The sequence below is a fragment of the Balaenoptera borealis genome (genome assembly GCF_965194805.1).
Source record: "Balaenoptera borealis genome assembly, chromosome: 19".
NCBI classification, from domain to species: Eukaryota; Metazoa; Chordata; class Mammalia; order Artiodactyla; family Balaenopteridae; genus Balaenoptera; species Balaenoptera borealis.
The window spans coordinates 25899494-25920445 of NC_138878.1; the positions used below are offsets into that span (position 1 = coordinate 25899494).

General features: G+C 38.7%; 1 protein-coding gene across 14 annotated transcripts in view; it reads left to right on the forward strand.

Moving 5' to 3' along the window:
* Nucleotides 1-20952, forward strand: part of CNOT1 (CCR4-NOT transcription complex subunit 1) — a 98396-nt gene that overhangs the window by 65675 nt on the left and 11769 nt on the right. For 10 of the 14 annotated variants that reach the window (XM_082368783.1, XM_082368779.1, XM_082368789.1 and 7 more), the window contains 19 exons: nt 359-437; nt 2798-3028; nt 3357-3497; nt 4894-5073; nt 6815-6931; nt 7250-7360; nt 7699-7776; nt 7950-8127; nt 8959-9089; nt 11613-11909; nt 12629-12769; nt 12863-12967; nt 13565-13684; nt 16052-16243; nt 16810-16952; nt 17384-17492; nt 17592-17761; nt 18418-18670; nt 20654-20902. In XM_082368783.1, coding sequence (XP_082224909.1) covers nt 359-437; nt 2798-3028; nt 3357-3497; nt 4894-5073; nt 6815-6931; nt 7250-7360; nt 7699-7776; nt 7950-8127; nt 8959-9089; nt 11613-11909; nt 12629-12769; nt 12863-12967; nt 13565-13684; nt 16052-16243; nt 16810-16952; nt 17384-17492; nt 17592-17761; nt 18418-18670; nt 20654-20902 — 3025 coding nt within the window. Of the gene's footprint in view, nt 1-358; nt 438-2797; nt 3029-3356; nt 3498-4893; nt 5074-6814; nt 6932-7249; nt 7361-7698; nt 7777-7949; nt 8128-8958; nt 9090-11612; nt 11910-12628; nt 12770-12843; nt 12968-13564; nt 13685-16051; nt 16244-16809; nt 16953-17383; nt 17493-17591; nt 17762-18417; nt 18671-20653; nt 20903-20952 lie in introns of those variants that run through there. The other 4 variants (XM_082368792.1, XM_082368791.1, XM_082368780.1 and 1 more) reach the window with 3 other exon arrangements.

Here is a 20952-nt window from a genome sequence, read left to right on the forward strand (position 1 = left end):
ATTGCTGTGTAGTATTCCATTGTATGGGTTCATTAGCAAATTGTTTTTCTATTCACCTGTTGATGAACATTTGGAGTCGTTTCCAGACAGTAGTTTTAGTGGCTCATTGTAATCTAATATTAGGTGGAATAAGACCTTTAAAAAACAATCAGTGATACTGTTTTTTGATGTAAAAGGGGTGAAGTTCATAAATATCCACCCCCTTACTTCTTTGTTCTTCCTTTTGGCATTCTCTTCAAATAAGATATTTCAAAGGTAGAAAGGGGGGAAATGGCCTAGACTAGCTTTTGAAAAATTTTAAATCGTGCTGCCTCTGTTCTTACATGAAATGGTAAAGAATGAATGTTTTTGTTCGCAGATTGAAGGACTATCCCCAGTATTGTCAGCACTTGGCTTCTATTAGTCACTTTATGCAATTTCCACATCATTTACAGGAGGTAAGTGTCTTCAGTACCTAAGTAGTTGGATGGTTTAATCTATTTTAATTTGAATTTGGATTTACTGGCAATGGCATTAAGATTTCTTAATGATTGGCATGATGCAGGTGTACGTATTATTTGTTGCTTGTTTTGCAGCTTAATCATGAAAAAATACGGATTTTGGGTTACTTTTTGTAAGCAGTGGTTTTGCTTGATTTAATAAAAGGCTTTTGCTAGTTCTTTTAGCCTAATAATGCTATTGAGGTAGACATCTTTCGCTGTTACCAAGAATCCCTTGCCTGAGTCTAAAAAGGATTTGGAGTGGGACTCTGATTAAAATAAGTAAAGTTGTCCCTCTGATTTAAATGTTAACATGAATCAGAGCTGTTCCTTTTTGTTGTTTTGTTGGTGGTGGTGGTTTGGTTTGGTTTTTGTTTGTTTGGTTTTGGGCGGGGGGTGTGCTGCTCCACGCGGCTTGTAGAATCTTAGTTCCCCAACCAGGGACTGAACCAGGGCCACGGCAGTGAAAGCGCCGAGTCCTAACCACTGGACCACCAGGGAATTCCCAGAGCTGTTTCATATAAAACTTTCAGACCAGCTGTTTCTTAAAAATACAGCCTTCTTAAAGTACCTGCTTAGATTCCTTTGAGGTTAAAAAGGAGACAGTCCTTGAGGAAATGGACCTAGAGAATATACATTTTAAGCCATGTTATGTGATTATTCTTGAAATTTGTAAACTATTACTTTAATGATTAATTTTAGGTGATTACTAAACGTTCACACTTTTGCCTTACCTTTGGTCAAAGTCAGCTTATAGAGAACAAAGAAAGTTGATTAATCTCTATTAACTTCATTTTACTTTTTTAAAATAAAAGATGAACTGCTTTATAAGATCGTATTTTTAAGTAATCAGAAAGATCAGAATTTGAACCTACTTTTAATTCTATTATAATTTAGTCCAGCGCTTTCTACCTCATCCCACTGGGTTTGTTTGTAGGAGGGTAGGGTCATTATGATGGTTTAGCCTAGGAAACCATAGCATGGGGGGCAGGAGTGTATTCATGCCTCTTGAGGGGGTGGAGGACTGTGCCAAAACTATAGAACTGAAAACTAGACAGGAAAGCAGAGTTTGAAAAGCTAGGATGGGAGGTCAGAGGCTTACTACAATCAAGTGTTTTTGGAATTGAGAGCTGGGAATGTGGGCCTTGGAAGACTAGAGAGAACAAGGGAGGTGGTATGAAAGTGATCACACAAAGCAGTGATCCTAGTTCGCACTGTAACAAGATACCCAGAGAAGAGAAGCGAGGTCATTGTTTATATTTCTAGAGTCAATTTAAAGGACTGTACTTTCTTCAGAGATTGTCCTTCCTTGAAAATGTCCCCTTTTTTGAATAAAGTTACTGTATATATAGATAATAGTTTGTTTTGTTATAGGTACAAGCTGTGGGAAATAGTATCACAAAGGGTGTGTCAGTCTTCTGATTTGTGTGTGAGAAGGAATTTTATTGGTCTGTGAAATGAAAAAAAAAGAAAGAAAAACTTGTCCTAGAACATCCAGTATCATGCTTACTTCCTGTTGGCTAGGTGGTGTGGTATACACTGTTTTGTGGTAATAGCTTTATTGAGAGAGGACTCACATTGCAGTGTGTTTTTTAGGCCATGGTTTTCTCTCATCAGCATCCAATAGAAAAGAAATTAGTTTGGGCTTCCCTCGTGGTGCAGTGGTTAAGAATCCGCCTGCCAATGCAGGGGACATGGGTTCGAGCCCTGGTCCAGGAAGATCCCACATGTCGTGGAGCAACTAAGCCCGTGCGCCACAACTACTGAGCCCGCGTGCCACAACTACTGAAGCCCGCACGCCTAGAGCCCGTGCTCGCCAACAAGAGAAGCCACTGCAATGAGAAGCCCACGCACCACAACGAAGAGTAGCCCCCACTAGTGGCAACTAGAGAAAGCCCGCACGCAGCAACAAAGACCCAACACAGCCAAAAATAAATAAAATTAAAAAAAAATCAGTTTACTATATAAATTTTAAAACTTTAAAGTTTACATGTATTAAGGGATTTAAGGAAATTTATATGCAGGCATTTGTGGCTACTCTTTTGGAACTTGTTTTGTTAGACTAGTAGTTCTCTTATAAATACTTTAAAAACATACTAATATTTTACCGTTACTCCTTAAGGAGTTTGTGGTATCCGCTATATATTATAGATATAGGAATATGGACCAGAATGGGGTGAGACGTAAGGGAGATAGATGAACCAAAAGAGTGCTCTGAAATAATTTCTATTCTCTCAGTAGCGAGCGAAGTGTAATTCAAAAATTTCAGTTTCTGTTAAGAACTCTTTTAATGTGTTTCTCTCTCCCTACCCCCATAGTATATCGAGTATGGACAGCAATCTAGAGATCCTCCTGTGAAAATGCAGGGCTCTATCACAACCCCTGGAAGTATTGCACTGGCTCAAGCCCAGGCCCAGGCCCAGGTTCCAGCGAAAGCTCCCCTTGCTGGTCAGGTTAGCACTATGGTAACCACCTCAACAACCACCACTGTTGCTAAAACAGTTACAGTCACCAGGCCAACTGGAGTCAGCTTTAAGAAAGATGTGCCAGTAAGTAGGTCTATCTTTTTTCTTTGTTGGATTTGATATGTTGTAATATATCCAGTAGTGAACATGTATTTTAATTTTATTATAAACAACACATGCCTACTAAAAAAAAAAGCATTTCTCCCTTTGTCTCTCCGCCTTCCCACCCCGATTTCCCACACACAGCCACTATTAATAATAGTTCAATACATATTCTTTCCAGCACTTCCAGTACACAATCATACACACCATGTATATTTTGTATACTAAAGAAATCTGTATACATTTTCCCCCCTGGGATTTGTCTAGGAAGGATTTTAGTTTGTTTATTTTATGTATTTTATTTCTTTAGCCTTCTATTAATACTACAAATATAGATACATTACTTGTGGCCACAGATCAAACAGAGAGAATCGTAGAGCCCCCAGAAAATATCCAAGAGAAAATTGCTTTTATCTTCAACAACCTCTCCCAGTCAAATATGACACAAAAGGTGAGTCTGAAATAATAGTTTATATATCACTACCAATGCTCTCTGTTCTTTTCCTTGATGGGTTGGGGGATTTATATATGACATTCTGCACCCTTTTAATACTTTTAAAGGTAGAGATAATAGAATGAAAATGAAGGGAACATGGATATACAACTACTGGTTGTGGATTTTGTAGACATTAAATAGCACTGGCTTTATTTTATTTTATTTTATTTTTTTCTATTTTGGCCGCACCTTGCGGCATGTGGGATTTTAGTTCCCCAACCAGGGATCAAACCCACACCCCCTGCAGTGGAAGCGCGGTGTCTTAACCACTGGACCTCCAGGGAAGTCCCAAATAGCATTGTTTTGCAGTGAGTTACAGCCTTTTTGAAGTAAACTTGAAAATGATTTCATGATGATGGAAATTTCATTTGTATTTCTAATCACAATTCATGTCCTCCCAGAAACCATTAGGCACCGAATAAGTGAGGTAGAGCTTCTGAAAAGTAATGATGCACAAGATTATGTGCTAAGACAATACTTGGCATTGTCCGTTTTAGTCAACAAGATTAGCCTGAACAAGTGGGTTTTGAGATGTAATTTTTAATGCAAGTACTGTTTTTGAAAATCCCACCATAATTGATTGGGGGAGAATTTTGAAGCACTCAGCATCCCTTTTGGAAGAGAAGTTTCAAACTTTACAGATAATTCCTGGAGATATAAATTTAGGAAAACAATAGTTCTGGTGTCAGGTCTGTTAATAGCAGGTTTGTAGATTAGTAATTTATCCTCTTTTGGTCAAATGGAGAGCAAGTAAGATGGGGTTGAGGGACTACATATTTTGTAATTTTACAGTTAAGTGACGGTAGATGTTTCAGTTCTAATCACCCAGTTAAAGAGATGATTGACTCTATACTTAGATGGAATTGAACATACTGTACTTGGATAGCATCTGTCTGAAATTGGGGAGAGATGTAGCATGGTACTTTATTTATTTTTGTCTGTGTTGGGTCTTCGTTGCTGCACACAGGCTTTCTCTAGTTGTGGTGAGCAGGGGCTGCTCTTCCTTGCGGTGCGCGAGCTTCTCAGTGCAGTGGCTTCTCTTGTTACGGAGCATGGGCTCTAGGCGTGTGGGCTTCAGTAGTTGCAGCCCGTGGCCTCAGTAGTTGTGGTGCACGGGCTTAGTTGCTCTGTGGCATGTGGGATCTTCCCCGACCAGGGCTCCGAACCCATGTCCCCTGCATTGGCAAGCGGATTCTTAACCACTGAGCCACCAGGGAAGCCCTAGCATGTACTTTAGCATCTAATTTTGCAAGGAGCCACATGCTGTAATATTGTTCACAGAAACAAAACACAAAACTGTTATTTTATCATCTTTTAATTGTATACTTCCCATGTTATAATGGTTGGCTAGGTTGAAGAACTAAAGGAAACTGTGAAGGAAGAATTTATGCCTTGGGTTTCACAATACCTGGTTATGAAGAGAGTCAGTATTGAGCCAAACTTTCACAGCCTATATTCAAACTTCCTTGATACACTGAAGAATCCTGAATTTAATAAGATGGTTCTGAATGAGACCTATAGAAACATCAAAGTAAGTGTTGTATTTCTTTTTATTAATGTTTTGAGTTTGGAAATACTTGATTGTACAGGTGTAATTGGAGGGGGAGGGCTATTGCTGTTTTCTCTTGTATGTGTATATGTTAAAGTGTTTATGAAAGTTGCTCTAGGGTTTGTTTCAAATATAGAACTAAATTTTCTTGAAGAATTTAGTCTCACAGACACATTCTGTGCACTATTTACTTTGAAAGTAACCACTCTTGTGAATTTGTTTTCATCATTCTATGCATGGTTTTGAAATCTTTACCCTTTGTGCATGTTTTTAGGAAAACAATAGTTCTGGTGTCAGGTTTGTTAATAGCAGGTTGTAGATTAGTAATTTATCCTCTTTTGGTCAAGTGGAGAGTAAGTAAGATGGGGTTGAGGGACTACATATTTTGTAATTTTAAAGTTTAAAGTGACAGTAGATGTTTCAGTTCTTTTTTCTCCCTCATATTATTTGATTATATACTCTTAGCTTTAATCCCTCTGTTTTTAATAGTCTTATAGAAATCCATTATATTGGTTGTTAATATCTTTCACTATTACAGAAACAGTGCTGCAGTGAGTATTTTCCCTTATGTCTTAAATGCTAGATATCTCAAGACTCTAGACCTATTGTGGAATAGCTGTTGTTTAGCATTCTCAGAAGTTTAAGTTCACACTCTTCCTAATGAGCTAATGCTTGTTCTGTAAAATCCAAGTATTTTTCTTAGGAGGAATAACTTTTCAAGAAAACAGTGTGAACCAGCATGTAGCTGAAAACATTCTTTGCTGAATAACTTGGAATATTGGCTTAGGAACCAGCACTATATTTAAACCTGTGGATAGGAATTTTCCCTATTCTTGGTTACGCTGTAGTGCAAAAGAATTCCTGGCTCCTTTCTGTTGCACAGCTGACTTTGTGCCATTCTGCTGTTGCTGTATGGAGTTAAGGAACATAACTATGTTCAGCCTTTGTTATTTGATAGTAAGGATGATTGGGATATATGAAAATTTCCACATAATTTGGAGCAGAATTTCAAGATCCTTTCTTTTAAACAAAAGTTTAAATTACAAATTTAAAGTCATAAATTAAAAGGTATCATATAGTAAGTGGATATATGTGTGTACCCAAGACACTCTTCGTGTGTACCCAAGGCACTCTCATGTGTTGGTTCTGTCCCCCTTAAGAAAGTAAGAAGTAAAGAATTGAAGAAATGGATTAGGTCTCCTAGAAATGTGATAAGTGTGTAAGCAATATTACACTGTATTCTAGAAAGTTATCTTAGTTGTCTCCAGAGATAATGCTAAAGATCACAACATTTACTGCAATCTTGTTATGTTCCTCAGTATGCCTGCTGTCTGGGAAGGACTTAAAAAGTATAGCTATAGTCTTCATTTGAATTGAATTTAGCTCTTCCAGACAGATTTGCAGTTGGGTCTCTGCTTCAAACCTAGCTAAAATTTTCAGTTGTGGGACCATACATGATACTTTTAACCTTGTGTTACCTTATACAGTATATTTGTATTACCTTTTTTGTTTGTTTGTTTTTAATGGAAAGGCATTTGAAGGTAAAAATGTCACTGAACACAACAAAATATCACAATGATACATGGACAAGGTCTACTTTGGGGGCATGTTCTCTATTGACAGCTTGTTTTTAATGTAGAATAATGGAATTCTTAAACATTTAGTTGAGAATATTTTTTTATAAGCTCATTGTCATACCTTCCTTAATCCTGCACTATTTCAGGTGCTCCTGACCTCTGATAAAGCTGCAGCCAATTTCTCTGATCGTTCTTTGCTGAAGAATTTGGGACATTGGCTAGGAATGATCACACTAGCTAAAAATAAACCCATCTTACACACTGTGAGTTTCAACTAAAAGCTCATGTAAAACTTGAGAATGTTCATACAGCATATTCTGTTTAAAAGTCTTGACTTTATTTGGGGCTGTAAAAGTTTGGCCCATGTTTTGAATCCCTAATTGCATGCTCATGGCCTCACATTGTTTAGCAGGATAAACAAAAGCCAATAAGGTATGATTGTTACCCCTTCCTTTTCATAAGGCAAGGGTCAAGTTATTGATTCCAATTTCAGGGGCGAGTTTGGCAAGGTATAAATTGGGGGTGTTTTGTGAGGGATTTTCTAGTATATTACCAGCTTTTAAAAATGTTTTTTATTCTAGGACTTGGATGTAAAATCTTTGCTGCTAGAGGCTTATGTTAAAGGACAGCAAGAGTTGCTCTATGTAGTCCCCTTTGTTGCCAAAGTCTTAGAATCTAGCATTCGTAGTGTGGTGAGTAAATTTTAATATTTTATTGATGGCTAATTTGTAAGAGTTAGTTTGTTTTAGCACAAGGTTTAGAGGCTATATCCTTAGTTCTTATGGACATAGAGCTAGTTCAGTTAGTTTTCCTCAGGGAAACTTGGGATTTCCAAATTGAGAGGCCAAGTAGTATTATAGGACTGGTTTTAATGGGTGGTTTTGGGTTCTGGTGTTTTTCTGAAATATAATATTATAGATGGGAAGGCTAGGTGTTTTATTATGGCCACATAGGTGTTAGTGCTTAACTTTTAGATAATACAAATTAAAGAGTAATTTTGGGGCAAGCTTAACATAACGGTTTTCTTTAGGTTTTTAGGCCACCCAACCCCTGGACAATGGCAATTATGAATGTATTAGCTGAGCTACATCAGGAACATGACTTAAAGGTAAATTTGTTGCTCTTTATCCCTAAGAACACTCTCTGGCTTTACATTATTAAAATTTACAGGAAAAAGAGGGTATTTGGGGGGAAGCACTATGACAAATGGGTGAGAATACTGTATAATATGAAGCTAAATTTTCATTTTTAATATTCTAATTGAATACTGGAATTATGCAGTTAAACTTGAAGTTTGAGATTGAGGTCCTCTGCAAGAACCTTGCATTAGACATCAATGAGCTGAAACCTGGAAACCTCCTAAAGGATAAAGATCGCCTAAAGAACTTAGATGAGCAACTCTCTGCTCCAAAGAAAGATGTCAAGCAGCCAGAAGAGCTCCCTCCAATCACAACCACAAGTCAGTGTGATAATTAGCCCTCTGTTTATCAGATGTTCTCTTTAATGGTACATTCCCATGCATATAACAAATTATAATTATTCTGTGTAATGGGGTGCTGAAACTTTGTGTACTTTCTGGTGAGCCTTCTAAATTATTAAGTAAAAGTTAGTTATGTTTAGGCATTGTCTTACTGTATTGGAATCTATCTGGGTAGTTCATGTGGTATTCATAACTAATATTATTAATCAGTTGTTTCTCATATCCCAACTAAGCCAGGTTATCTTTTACATTGTTTGAGGTCTCCGAGAAAGAAATGCATTGGCATGATGACCTGTGTTATTCCTCAAATCTGGGGGTGGCCAGATCAGCTCGACCTGTTAGGGGAGTGGATTATTTGACCTGGGTCCAGGAGGATTGGAAGTGCGGGGGCTGTAGGAGTGTAGAATGATTGGGAGTTGTGGTTAGAATGAACCAGCTTTTCTTCTTTTTCTCAGCTCTCAGTTTAAGAATCCCCAGGTAAATTGAGGGAACAGCCTAGGTTGAAAACTGACATCTATAATATAGAATAATCGAACAAGGCTTGGGCCTGCTAATGTGGTGTGACCCCTCAATTGCTTTCTGTGGCCACCGTGCACCAATACAGTTTTACATGCTTTGTTCAAATCTCTATTAAAATAACAATTTCCCTTATAATAATTCAAGGTGGAAGAATGTGACCTGTTCCACCCCTTCCCCCATTCAATTAGTTTAATTAGATAAAGACCACATGATGCCCTGCTAATTTTATAGTAAAGTCAAGAAGTGTGCTCCTTTTATTAATAAGCTCTTATTTTATCTCTCTACATTTAGCAACTTCTACAACACCAGCTACCAGTACCACCTGCACAGCCACGGTTCCACCCCAGCCACAGTACAGCTACCATGACATCAATGTCTATTCCCTTGCAGGCCTGGCACCACACATTACTCTAAACCCAACAGTAAGTAAACACCACTCTATTCCTCAATTCCTACTTTGTGACAAGGTAGACTGGTTACTTTCCCATCCCTCTTCCCCTTCCTTCTGGATTCCTAGGTTGTAGGCTTTTGTGGCAGAGAGTAGGGATCAGGAATTGCTGTGTAGTATAGCTGAGATCTTTTTTCTACTCTAAAAATAAGTCGTTGTGACTAGACATCACTTATATTGGCCCCTCATATCCAAACCCATGAAAAGTAAGTAAGCTGCCAATATAATCACAATCTCTAAGTATTCCTTATATAGTCAGAAGATGCTTAGTGTATACCATAGGTTTTTGTTCTCTTTTTATTATTATTTTATCATTATTATTTATTTATTTTTGGCCGTGTTGGGTCTTTGTTGCTGTGTGCAGGCTTTCTCTAGTCATGGCGAGCGGGGGCTACTCTTTGCTGCTGTGCGCGGGCTTCTCATTGCAGTGGCTTCTCTTGTTGTGGAACACAGGCTATAGGCGCACAAGCTTCAGTAGTTGTGGCACGCAGGTTCAGGAGTTATGGCTTGCAGGCTCTAGAGCGCAGGCTCAGTAGTTGTGGCGCACGGGCTTAGTTGCTCCGCAGCATGTGGGATCTTCCCGGACCAGGACTTGAACCCGTGTCCCCTGCATTGGCAGGCGGATTCTTAACCACTGTGCCACCAGGGAAATCCCTAGGTTTTTGTTCTTTATTATCATGTCACCTTAGTCTTGCATTAAGCCATATCTCTTGGAAGATAGCTGGAACTGAGCTGGTGTGTGCGTGTGTGTGTGTAAAGTCTCCAGGCCAAGGTCTGGAAGTGGACTTAGTACGCTCAGTTATGTTTCTGTGGCCTGATTCTGTGAGATTGTCTGGTCTATTAAGTAACTTCCCGTCAGTCTTTTTTCCTATACTTAAAGGTAGTATTCTACTCTGTATATTGAGGGTGATGATTGCTTGTTTATCCTCATTCTCTTATTCTGCTTAACACAGTTGTTTAGTTCAAAATCAGATTTCATGGTCTTTGCTTTTTAGAAATTGAAACAGTCGTAACATAAATACATTGAAGTTTTGTATTTTAAAGGACTTTCAAAGGGTTTTAAAGAGATCATTTTTAACCTGTTTTTGTTTGTTTTTGCTTCTGTAGATGTGGCACTTGGTTTTTGGGGAAAAAACTAGGTCTAGAAATTATGATTCTCTTTTATAATACTCCCAATAATTGAATATTTTTATAAGTTCATCATGAATATTTTTTTAAGTTTCTTAAAAATTCAGTGAATGCCTGGAAGCAGTCTTTCAATGAAGCAGGTTTCAGTGTATGGTAATTTTTTATAAAACGCTTGCTATTTTGAAAATAATAGTTTTTGTAGAAAGCCTTTTCTCTTATAGCCATTATCTTGTAATAACTTAGTGGAGTGTAATCTATAAAAATACTGATTACTACGCTGTACACCTGAAACTAATGTAATATTTTAAGTCAACTATACTTCAGTAAAATTTTTTAAATTTAAAAAACAAAAGTACCATGCAGAAAGTGAACAGACAAGCCACAAACAGAAATGATAGTCCCAATAGATATAACCACAAAGGATTAGTATTTAGTGCATATAAATAAACCTGCAAACCAAGAAAAGAACCCAACAGAAAAACTGAAGATATATTTTGTAGAAGAAGAAATATCAAAAGTCATCCAGCATATGGAAAATGCTAAACCTCATTAGCTGTCAGGAAAATGCAAATTAAAACCACAATATAAAATTTAAAATCCCCCAACTAGGCAAAAATTGAAAGTATGATCATACCAGCTGTTGGTACAATAGAAACTGTTATGCATTGCTGGTGGGGGGTATAATATAATCATTTTGGGGAAAAAAATATGGCATAACCTATTAAAACAGAATATATGATTTTAAAAAAAAAGTCTTTTCTCTGTAAACTTGATTCTTTTCGCATTTCCCCATGCTAATAAAGAAGCTTCTCTTCTTTCTTTCTTTCTTTTTTTTTTTAATATTTATTTATGGCTGCGTCGGGTCTTAGTTGTCACGCACAGGCTTCTTTCTAGTTGTGGCACGCGGGTTCCAGAGCGCATGGGATCAGTAGTTGGCATCACACGGGCTTAGTTGCCCCTTGGCATGGCATGTGGTATCTTAGTCCCCCAACCAGGGATCGAACCCGCGTCCTCTGCATTGGAAGGCAGATTTTTTAACCACTGGACCACCAGGGAAGTCCCAAGAAGTTACTTTCTTTAGGAGTACTTGAGCCACAAATTTTGACTAAGCAGGTAGTGTCTTTAAGCATCTTGTAATGAACAGTTTGCCCATTAAATTTTGTCTATAATCATGTATCACAAGATATACTGACTACTATGCCTTCTTTGGAGCCCAGGTTGTTTCCTTAGCTTTTCATTGGTTAATTTAAAGTAGAAATTGGTAGTTCATGGTTAACCTTGAAATAATGACAAAAACATGGGTGTGATTACTGACAGAAATTGGGTTGTCTTATTTAAACAAGCTATTGACTTGTTTTTTCCTCCCTAGATTCCCTTGTTTCAGGCCCATCCACAGTTGAAGCAGTGTGTGCGCCAAGCAATTGAAAGGGCCGTCCAGGAGCTGGTCCATCCTGTAGTGGATCGATCAATTAAGATTGCCATGACTACTTGTGAGCAAATAGTCAGGAAAGATTTTGCCCTGGATTCTGAGGAATCTCGAATGCGAATAGCAGCTCATCACATGATGCGAAACTTGACAGCTGGAATGGCTATGATTACTTGCAGGGAACCTTTACTCATGAGCATATCCACCAACCTGAAAAACAGTTTTGCCTCAGCCCTTCGTGTAAGTCGATTATTTTCTTGTTGTTGTATAAAACTCAGTATTGCTTATCTGAAAATGTTTCTTTTCCTTTGCTAGTAACAGTGAGCATTTCCACTTATTATAATAGTTACCATATGTGTTTGATGTCCTCCCCTTTAGACTGTAAATTCTGTGAGGTGAAGCATCATGTCTGTTTTTGCTCACTATTATATCCTTAATAATGTTTGGCAGATAGTAGATACTCCAGATATTTACTGGTTTAAAGAAATGAAGGATTTTTTTAAAAACTGCCTAAGTTAACAGTCTTGATTCTGTTTACCATGAAGAATTTAAAGTACTTTGGAGTAGGACAGTACAAAACAACTTAGAGTGACTGTATGTCTGTGCGAGCACACACACACCACACAGACACACACATACACTCTTCAGGTAACTCAGTTACTAATTTGGGGTCTCAGATGTCGTGGTTAATAATGCCTTTGTTTACTGCTTTACTGCTTTCATAGTGTTCACCATCTTCACAGAAACCTGGTAAGATGTTTCAGTTGAGTAGTATTTTCATCTTGTAGATGAAGATGATTGTTAGACTATTTCATGGTCACAGCTAATGAGTCATAAGTAGAGTTGGAACTTCTAAAATTAATTTGTCTAAGCACTGCATTTTCTATTATCCCATCTATCTGCTTCGTCTACCCACAGAAAACTTTAAATTTTTTTCTCTCTCCCCCCCCTCCCAATAGACTGCATCCCCACAACAAAGGGAAATGATGGATCAGGCAGCTGCTCAGTTAGCTCAGGACAATTGTGAATTAGCTTGCTGTTTTATTCAGAAGACTGCAGTAGAAAAAGCAGGCCCTGAGATGGACAAGAGATTAGCAACTGTAAGTGTTTAGCATTTGCCTTTTAAGTATTTTGTTTTTCCATTTAAGAAAGTGCCTCATAACAAGAACCTCAGTGACTTTTTTTGTTTGCAGGAATTTGAGCTGAGAAAACATGCTAGGCAAGAAGGGCGCAGGTACTGTGATCCTGTTGTGCTAACATACCAAGCTGAGCGGATGCCAGAGCAAATCAGGCTGAAAGTGAGAATTGGGGGCTCTGTCTCTCCCTGCCCCATCTTTGTTTTCTTTCTGTTCTTGTTGCTTAACTCCTCACCAGGACTAGGATAGGGGGTTTAAATGCTGTTTCTGAGAAAACATTTCATTTCACTTAAAGGTTACCTGTGGAGAAGACATAGAAATAGCTTAGATGTGTCCCCTCCCCCTGTTGTTGAAGTGCCTTTTAGTTTTTGTTTCCCAACTTGGTCTTCCCTTCTGGTACTTGAGTTTTTATTGCTAGTTGGTTGTTGGTGAGAAGACGATGTTGAGAAATTTTATCATTTTTACCAGCTCCACTGGAGAATTGCACTGGCAGCATGGTCCTACTTGAGTCATTTTCCAGTGGAAAAGCTCTTAATTTATAAATAAGGGTGACTCTAACAGGTCTCAGGGAAATAGGAAACAGTGAACTGTGTGCATGCACATGCATGCATATTCAGTCATGCTGTTAAATGTTGTAATGACTCCTGTGTCCCTTCTCAGAACCCCTGTGCTTACTCCCATGCAAAATTTCCATTTTGATAAAAAGGTTTCCCTTGATTGTGAAGAGAATCCTGTTAAAGTAAGTTTTCTTCTTCCAAGGTTGGTGGTGTGGACCCAAAGCAGCTGGCTGTTTATGAAGAGTTTGCACGCAATGTGCCTGGCTTCTTGCCTACAAATGATTTAAGTCAGCCCACAGGATTTTTAGCTCAGCCCATGAAGGTAAATACTCGTCTTGGGGCTTCCCTGGTGGCGCAGTGGTTGAGAGTCTGCCTGCCAATGCAGGGGACACGGGTTCGAGCCCTGGTCTGGGAAGATCCCACATGCCGCGGAGCAGCTGGGCCCGTGAGCCACAATTGCTGAGCCTGCGCGTCTGGAGCCTGTGCTCCGCGGCAGGAGAGGCCGCAATAGTGAGAGGCCCGCGCACCGCGATGAAGAGTGGCCCCCGCTTGCCACAGCTAGAGAAAGCCCTAGCACGGAGACGAAGACCCAACACAGCCAAAAATAAATAAATAAATAAACAAAGTAAACAATGCGTTTAAAAAAAAAAAATTAAAAAAATATATACTGAAAAAAAAAATACTCGTCTTGGATTAAATTGAGTAATTTACAGTTTAATTTGAATGTTTTTGTCAGTTAATCTATCACTGGTTCCTGGGAGCTTAAGTTATAGGGAAAAAAATTACCCACTGTTGTTGAGTTGTATAGATATTCTTTGTATCAGATAAGCATGGCATTCGGGAATTTTTTTAAATCCATGAGGTTGATTTAACTTTCATGTTTGGCCTAACTAAAGGAATTTACGTGGTGACCTCATGGCTTCCTCTGTTCTTTATAAAAACATTTTCTAAAAATTTGAAATGTTATTTACACAGAAGTTGAAAATGTAAGGGGAAACATTTTCCTTTTGAACCATTTGAACATAGGTGCTGATCTTGATGGCCCAGTCTCTTGAATCCTTTGGTTTGTGTTTCCTACAAAGACGTTCTTCTGTGTGACCATTGTATAACCATTGAAATCAGGAAGTTAACACTGATACCTTAGTATCATCTAATCCTTAGACCTAATTCAAGTTTTACCAAGTGTCCCAGTATTGTCTTTTTGGAGTAAAAGGACCTAAATCAGAATCACGCATTTCAGGGAATTCCCTGGCGGTCCAGTGGATAGGACTCTGTGCTTGTACTGTGGGGGCCTGGGTTCGATCCCTGGTCAGGTAACTAAGATCCCGAAAGCTGTGTGGCGCACCACCCCCCCCCCAAAAAAAAAAAAACATTTCATTTAGTCGTCATATTTAAAATTTTTCCCGCAGGTCAGTCTACTCCAGCTCCTTTTCTCATCTTCCCATGGCCTTCACACTTTGATTACAGGCCAGTGATTTTGTAGAATGACCTGATTTGGGTTTGTACAGTATGTTCTCATGAATAGATTCAGGTAGTACATCTTTGATAGGAATACCACAGAAATGATGCTGTGTTCTTATTCTGTCCTATTAGGTTTTGACAGTTGGCCTGAATACTATATTTTCCATGGTTTGGATTATATACTTTCATAGGCTGCAGATTAGATGCTACAAGTGGTGCTGCTCTCAGCCTTTCCCATTATTTATCATGCTCTTTCATCACTTGATTGTATTGGTGTCTGCAAGGCTTTCCACTATCAAGTAAACAAAACACACCCCCACCAGTGCTTGCTTTGCACTGCACCACTTAATGGCATCAAGACCAAACAGTTCAGGAAGGGGAATGGAAGAGCCCCTCCATGTTTTGATGAAAAAGAGAGAGAGAAAAAAAATAATAAGGGTAGTTAATATACCAATAGACTTTTAAAAAAAAAATATTCATTTATTTTTTTGGCTGCGTCAGGTCTTAGTTGCGGCATGCGGGATCTTTAATTGCGGCGCGGGCTCTTCGTTGTGGCGTGTGGATTTTCTCTCTCTAGTTGTGGTGCGCAGGCTCCAGGGCATGTGGGCTCTGTAGTTTGTGACACGCGGGCTCTCTCGTTAAGGCTCGCAGGCTCAGTAGTTGTGGCATGCGGGCTTAGTTGCCCCGTGGCATGTGGGATCTTATTTCCTGACCAGGGATCGAACCCTTTCCCCCTGCATTGGAAGGCGGATTCTTTATCACTGGACCACCAGGGAAGTCCCCCAATATACTTTTTTTTTTTTTTTTAATTTAATTTATTTTATTTTTGGCTGCGTTGGGTCTTCGTTGCTGCACGTGGGCTTTTCTCTGGTTGCGGCGAGCGGGGGCTGCTCTTCGTTGCGGTGTGCGGGCTTCTCATTGCGGTGGCTTCTCTTGTTGCAGAGCATGGGCTCTAGGCACACGGGCTTCAGTAGTTGTGGCATGTGGGCTCAGTAGTTGTGGCGCATGGGCTTACTTGCTCCGCAGCATGTGGGATCTTCCCGGGCCAGGGCTGGAACCTGTGTCCCCTGCATTGGCAGGCGGATTCTTAACCACTGCACCACCAGGGAAGCCCCCCAATAGACTTTTAAATTGCTACCTGTGCCAGTGAAAAATCTTTAATTTTTTTCCTCTCTCTTTCCCCCCCGCCCCCCCTCTCTTTTTTTGGTTATTTCCTCCTCCAAAACAGCAAGCTTGGGCAACAGATGACGTAGCTCAGATTTATGATAAGTGCATTACAGAACTGGAGCAGCACCTTCACGCCATCCCACCAACTTTGGCCATGAACCCCCAAGCTCAGGCTCTTAGAAGTCTTTTGGAGGTTGTAGTATTATCTCGAAACTCTCGGGATGCCATAGCTGCTCTTGGATTGCTCCAGAAGGTTAGTTCTTAAACTGTTAATTTTAGAAGAAACTAGGTTTGTAAATATCTAGTGACCTGCACCATTATCTACTTAAGTTATGCTTAAAATTTTAAAAATTAATATAAAGCAAGTTTCGTTTTGTAATAAGCAGATGATTTTCTCCAGAGTAGAGTGTTGTAAATAGTTACAACTGTAAAGTGTGAAATCTTTTCTTTTTTCCATAAAGGTAAGATTTTCTGGAATTACGATTATTTAAGAAACTTTAAAAGATAGCCCTTTAGATTTTGAGGGACAGTTGATCCAAGTACTTGGATAAGGGGGTGGGGTATGGGGCAGCATTAGGTTATTACTGTTTAGGGACAGTGTCACCTTTCTTGACAGGGAAGAACACCAAGCATGGACTAGAAAGAACTCAGAGAGTGTGTGTGTTAGGCAAGTGAAAAGGATTTTAGTGAATGGAGAGATTGTTAACTTGTGGCTTTAGAAAGTATGTTGTACTTTGCATTAAGGTTTGGTTATTGACTTTGATAATTGGGCTGAATACTGTATTTTCCATGGATCTGAACACTTTTTTTCTTCCATAGGCTGTAGAGGGCTTACTAGATGCCACCAGTGGTGCTGATGCCGACCTCCTGCTTCGCTACAGAGAGTGCCACCTCTTGGTCTTAAAAGCTCTTCAAGATGGCCGGGCATATGGGTCTCCATGGTGTAACAAACAGATCACAAGGTCAGTAGCCATCTTAGAAGAGTAATATTTATTGAACTGCTTTCTCACATACATGACCCTAAGTACTGAGAATTGTTGAATGTTTGTTCTTTTTCCGTCTGGTGCCCATGATGGATACAGAGAACCAGTACCTTGTTTTGGGGAATAAATGATAGATATGGATTTTAAAAGGTTTCAGTGATTTCATAGAAGTGATGTTCATAAATGGAATGCTTTGTTTTCTAGACTTCGAGAACAAAACGTGTTTTAACACTGGGTCGTCTGTTCTACTTCTTTACTGGTTATTTTGAATCTTGAAAACTGATTTTTAGTTGGTTCTCAAGACATCCTTAATTTGGAACAAGTTACCATTTAATAAAATGGGCTCTTTATTTTACCTGATATATAGTATGGTTAAGCCTTTATGAATAAAGAAATACTGACTTTTCTAGGTGCCTAATTGAGTGTCGGGATGAATATAAATACAATGTGGAGGCAGTGGAGTTGCTAATTCGCAATCATTTGGTCAATATGCAACAGTATGATCTTCACCTAGCTCAGGTATGGAAGGAATTAAACAGGAAAAGTGACCTCTGGTAGTTGGGAAGTGTGTTTGCTGTAAGTGCTGTCTTTCTTACATTGTGCTTTCTGTGTTGCCAGTCAATGGAGAATGGTTTAAACTACATGGCTGTGGCATTTGCTATGCAATTGGTAAAAATCCTGCTGGTGGATGAAAGGAGTGTTGCCCATGTTACTGAGGCAGATCTGTTCCACACCATTGAAACCCTCATGAGGATTAATGCTCACTCCAGAGGCAATGCTCCTGAAGGGTGAGAAGGAAATGCTTTGGGATTCTTGTGTATTCAGCAGTCTAAGAGCTTTAGAAATGACTGAATAGACTTAGTAACGTTACCTGTTATATAACTACTTTACCTACAACATATGGTAAGCTTTGGTGAGGCCTAATATTGTCCCTTGAGATATGAAAGCTTAACTAACTGCCAAGCCTTCTTGCTATAGAGCAGTACATACAGCACTAGATTTGGTGTCAGAGTCCTCTGTTTAAGGCCTGGCTCTGCTGCTTAAAATCTGATTTTAGGCAAGTCAACTTACCCTCCCTAAGCCTGTTTCTTGTATAAAATGGAAATAATATCTTGAAGAACTGTTGAGAATTAAGATGAATAACACAAAGCGTGGCACATAGCGGGCATGCAGTGAATAATTTTTTGACCACGAACATTAGTTCCATTTCATTGGGCATCGTTTTTTTGTCAAGAAGTGACTTAACTGAAGTCAGTCATTTGCATATTATGTCCTCATGAGTAAACAGATATGAAGAAACCGAGGATAGTTTTGTTTAAATATGGGAATGGTAAAATTATCATCACTCTTGTGGTCTCTCTTAAATAAACAAATTGTCCAACTGTATGTCTGTGAAATCACAACCAAGAATAGACTGATTTTCATTCTGGATTTATTGTACTAGATTGCCCCAGCTGATGGAAGTAGTGCGATCCAACTATGAAGCAATGATTGATCGTGCTCATGGAGGCCCTAACTTTATGATGCATTCTGGGATCTCTCAAGCCTCAGAGTATGATGATCCTCCAGGCCTGAGGGAGAAGGCAGAGTATCTTCTGAGGGAATGGGTGAATCTCTACCATTCAGCAGCAGCTGGTCGTGACAGTACCAAAGCTTTCTCTGCGTTTGTTGGACAGGTAGAGCTTTTGGAAAGAAAGGTGCTTTTTATTCAACATAAGTAGGGTGTGATGCCTCCAATATTAAAGCTCAGTATTATGTACCTGTGGTCAGTTACCTCCATACTCATGTAAACCAAAAATGTCACCATCGTTACTCTGTTAAATTGATACTGTTTATTTTCCCATCATTGGTCACTAAGCAGTAAAGTCAACATTTCCCATCCCCTTTAGTTCTTTTTGTCCGATTTCAGTTGTCACAGCTACAAAGTACAATGGGTCAGGTAATGAATAATGAAATTGCCAAATGTATATAGTAATTTTACCGGCTTGATAATCAGCAGTGATGGGATTACGGGCTAATCTGTAAAGTTCTTATAATAGCCCATGTTTAAAAAGTAAAATAAGGAGTACCCTGGTGGTCTAGTGGTTAGGATTTGGTGCTTTCACTGCAGTGGCCTGGGTTCAATCCCTGGTTGAGGGAACTAAGAATCCTGCAAGCCCTGAGGTGCAGCCAAAAAAAAATTTTTTTTTTAATTTAAAAGTAAAATACAACACAACAAAACAAAAAAACCTTAAGTATTTAAATGGTGGAGATTTTTATTTTATTTTCTAAATTAAGTACCTTATCTACCTAAAATAGCTTATTTCTGCAGTTCGACCATTGTATTTCTTCAAACTGAGACCAAAGCTTAGGTGTGCCACCAAAGAAAGATGCAAATTAGATCTATTATCAAATAAATGACAATTGAAGTGGAAGAGCTGATTTGAATTTTAGAAGTTGTCAGGAATTGGATTTACTTTTCAAGATGACTAATTTCTTAGTAAATCATACTAAGTAAGTTTCTCCCTTAAAAGAATTGAGGGAATTATAAAAACGTACCCTATTGAAAAGCTGTTACTGCATATTTACAGTTTGATTTCTGATTTGGATAGAGGAATTTCAAATCAATTGGTTTTTGTGATCATTGATATTTCATGGGTATGGATGTGGCACCTGTCTCAGCTCTCTTGTTGGCTTATTTGCTCTTGTTCTCTCCATTTGAAAAAGATAATGTATTATACTTTTCTATTCTCTTTTGAATCCTTTTGAGAATTCCTTTTTTCTTTTTCTGCTCCCTCTTGATCATAGCAGTCTATCCTCATTTCTTCTCCCCCCCTTAGTTTTTCAGATTTCATTGTACAAAGTCCCTTTGCTGGCCTTCTGTTTTTCCTAGGGTATATTATTGTCAGTTCAGCTGTGTTATTGCTTATCAAGGGACATTTAAATTGTTTTAAAGTTTCCAAGATAATGGTCAAGTTTTCATTCTGGGCTTGGTTTCAGCACTGACCTCCTCCCTCTGCAGCCTTAACGCTTGTTACACTGTCTTCTTTTTCTTCTTTCATACTAGCGAAATAACTTCTCTGCTTCACTTCCAAATCATATGTCATAAAATTTGTACTTTATCCTTTCTTTTAAATAAACTTGCCCTTTCCACTTTATCTTAATTTACATTAAAATAGCCAGGTATAATCTGTGAGCATTTTGCTTTGGTACCTATTACTGTATAAATTATTATTTGATTTTCCTAGTGCAGCTAGTTGGAGTTTCAAAAACTTTGTTGTTATTGGTTAAGTCAGTTAGAAGAAATGATGTGAGAAACTAAAATATATGTAACTTAATCTCTTACTTGGGGGAAATACACATTGACCAGAATGTCTTAATATGACTTAATGGGTTACTAAAAGTTGGTTTAATTTGCATAATTAACTTTTGAAATTACTGGCTATGGACTGCTGTTAAAAATTGCCATGTTATTATCTCTCAACTCCCGTCAAACTTAAAACTGAAGGAATTCTGTCATGGATCCTTAATGTAAAAGTCATTTTCATGACCTTTTTTTTTTTTTTTTTTTTTTTTAACAAAGTAAGAATCACAAATGTGACAATAGGATTGAATGAAAGAATACTTCTTACATGAAAATTAAAACTTTATTCATGTGTATTATCTCATTGTGCCTTGTAATGTTTTTGTTCCCTTGGTAGATGCACCAGCAAGGAATCCTGAAGACTGATGACCTCATAACAAGGTTCTTTCGTCTGTGTACTGAAATGTGTGTTGAAATCAGTTACCGTGCTCAGGCAGAACAGCAGCACAATCCTGCTGCTAATCCCACCATGATCCGAGCCAAGTGCTATCACAACCTGGATGCCTTTGTCCGACTCATTGCACTGCTGGTAAAGCACTCAGGGGAGGCCACCAACACTGTCACAAAGATTAATCTGCTGAATAAGGTCTGAAATCCTTTCTTGCCTTAGTCTTTGCACACTTGAAGTCTGTATCA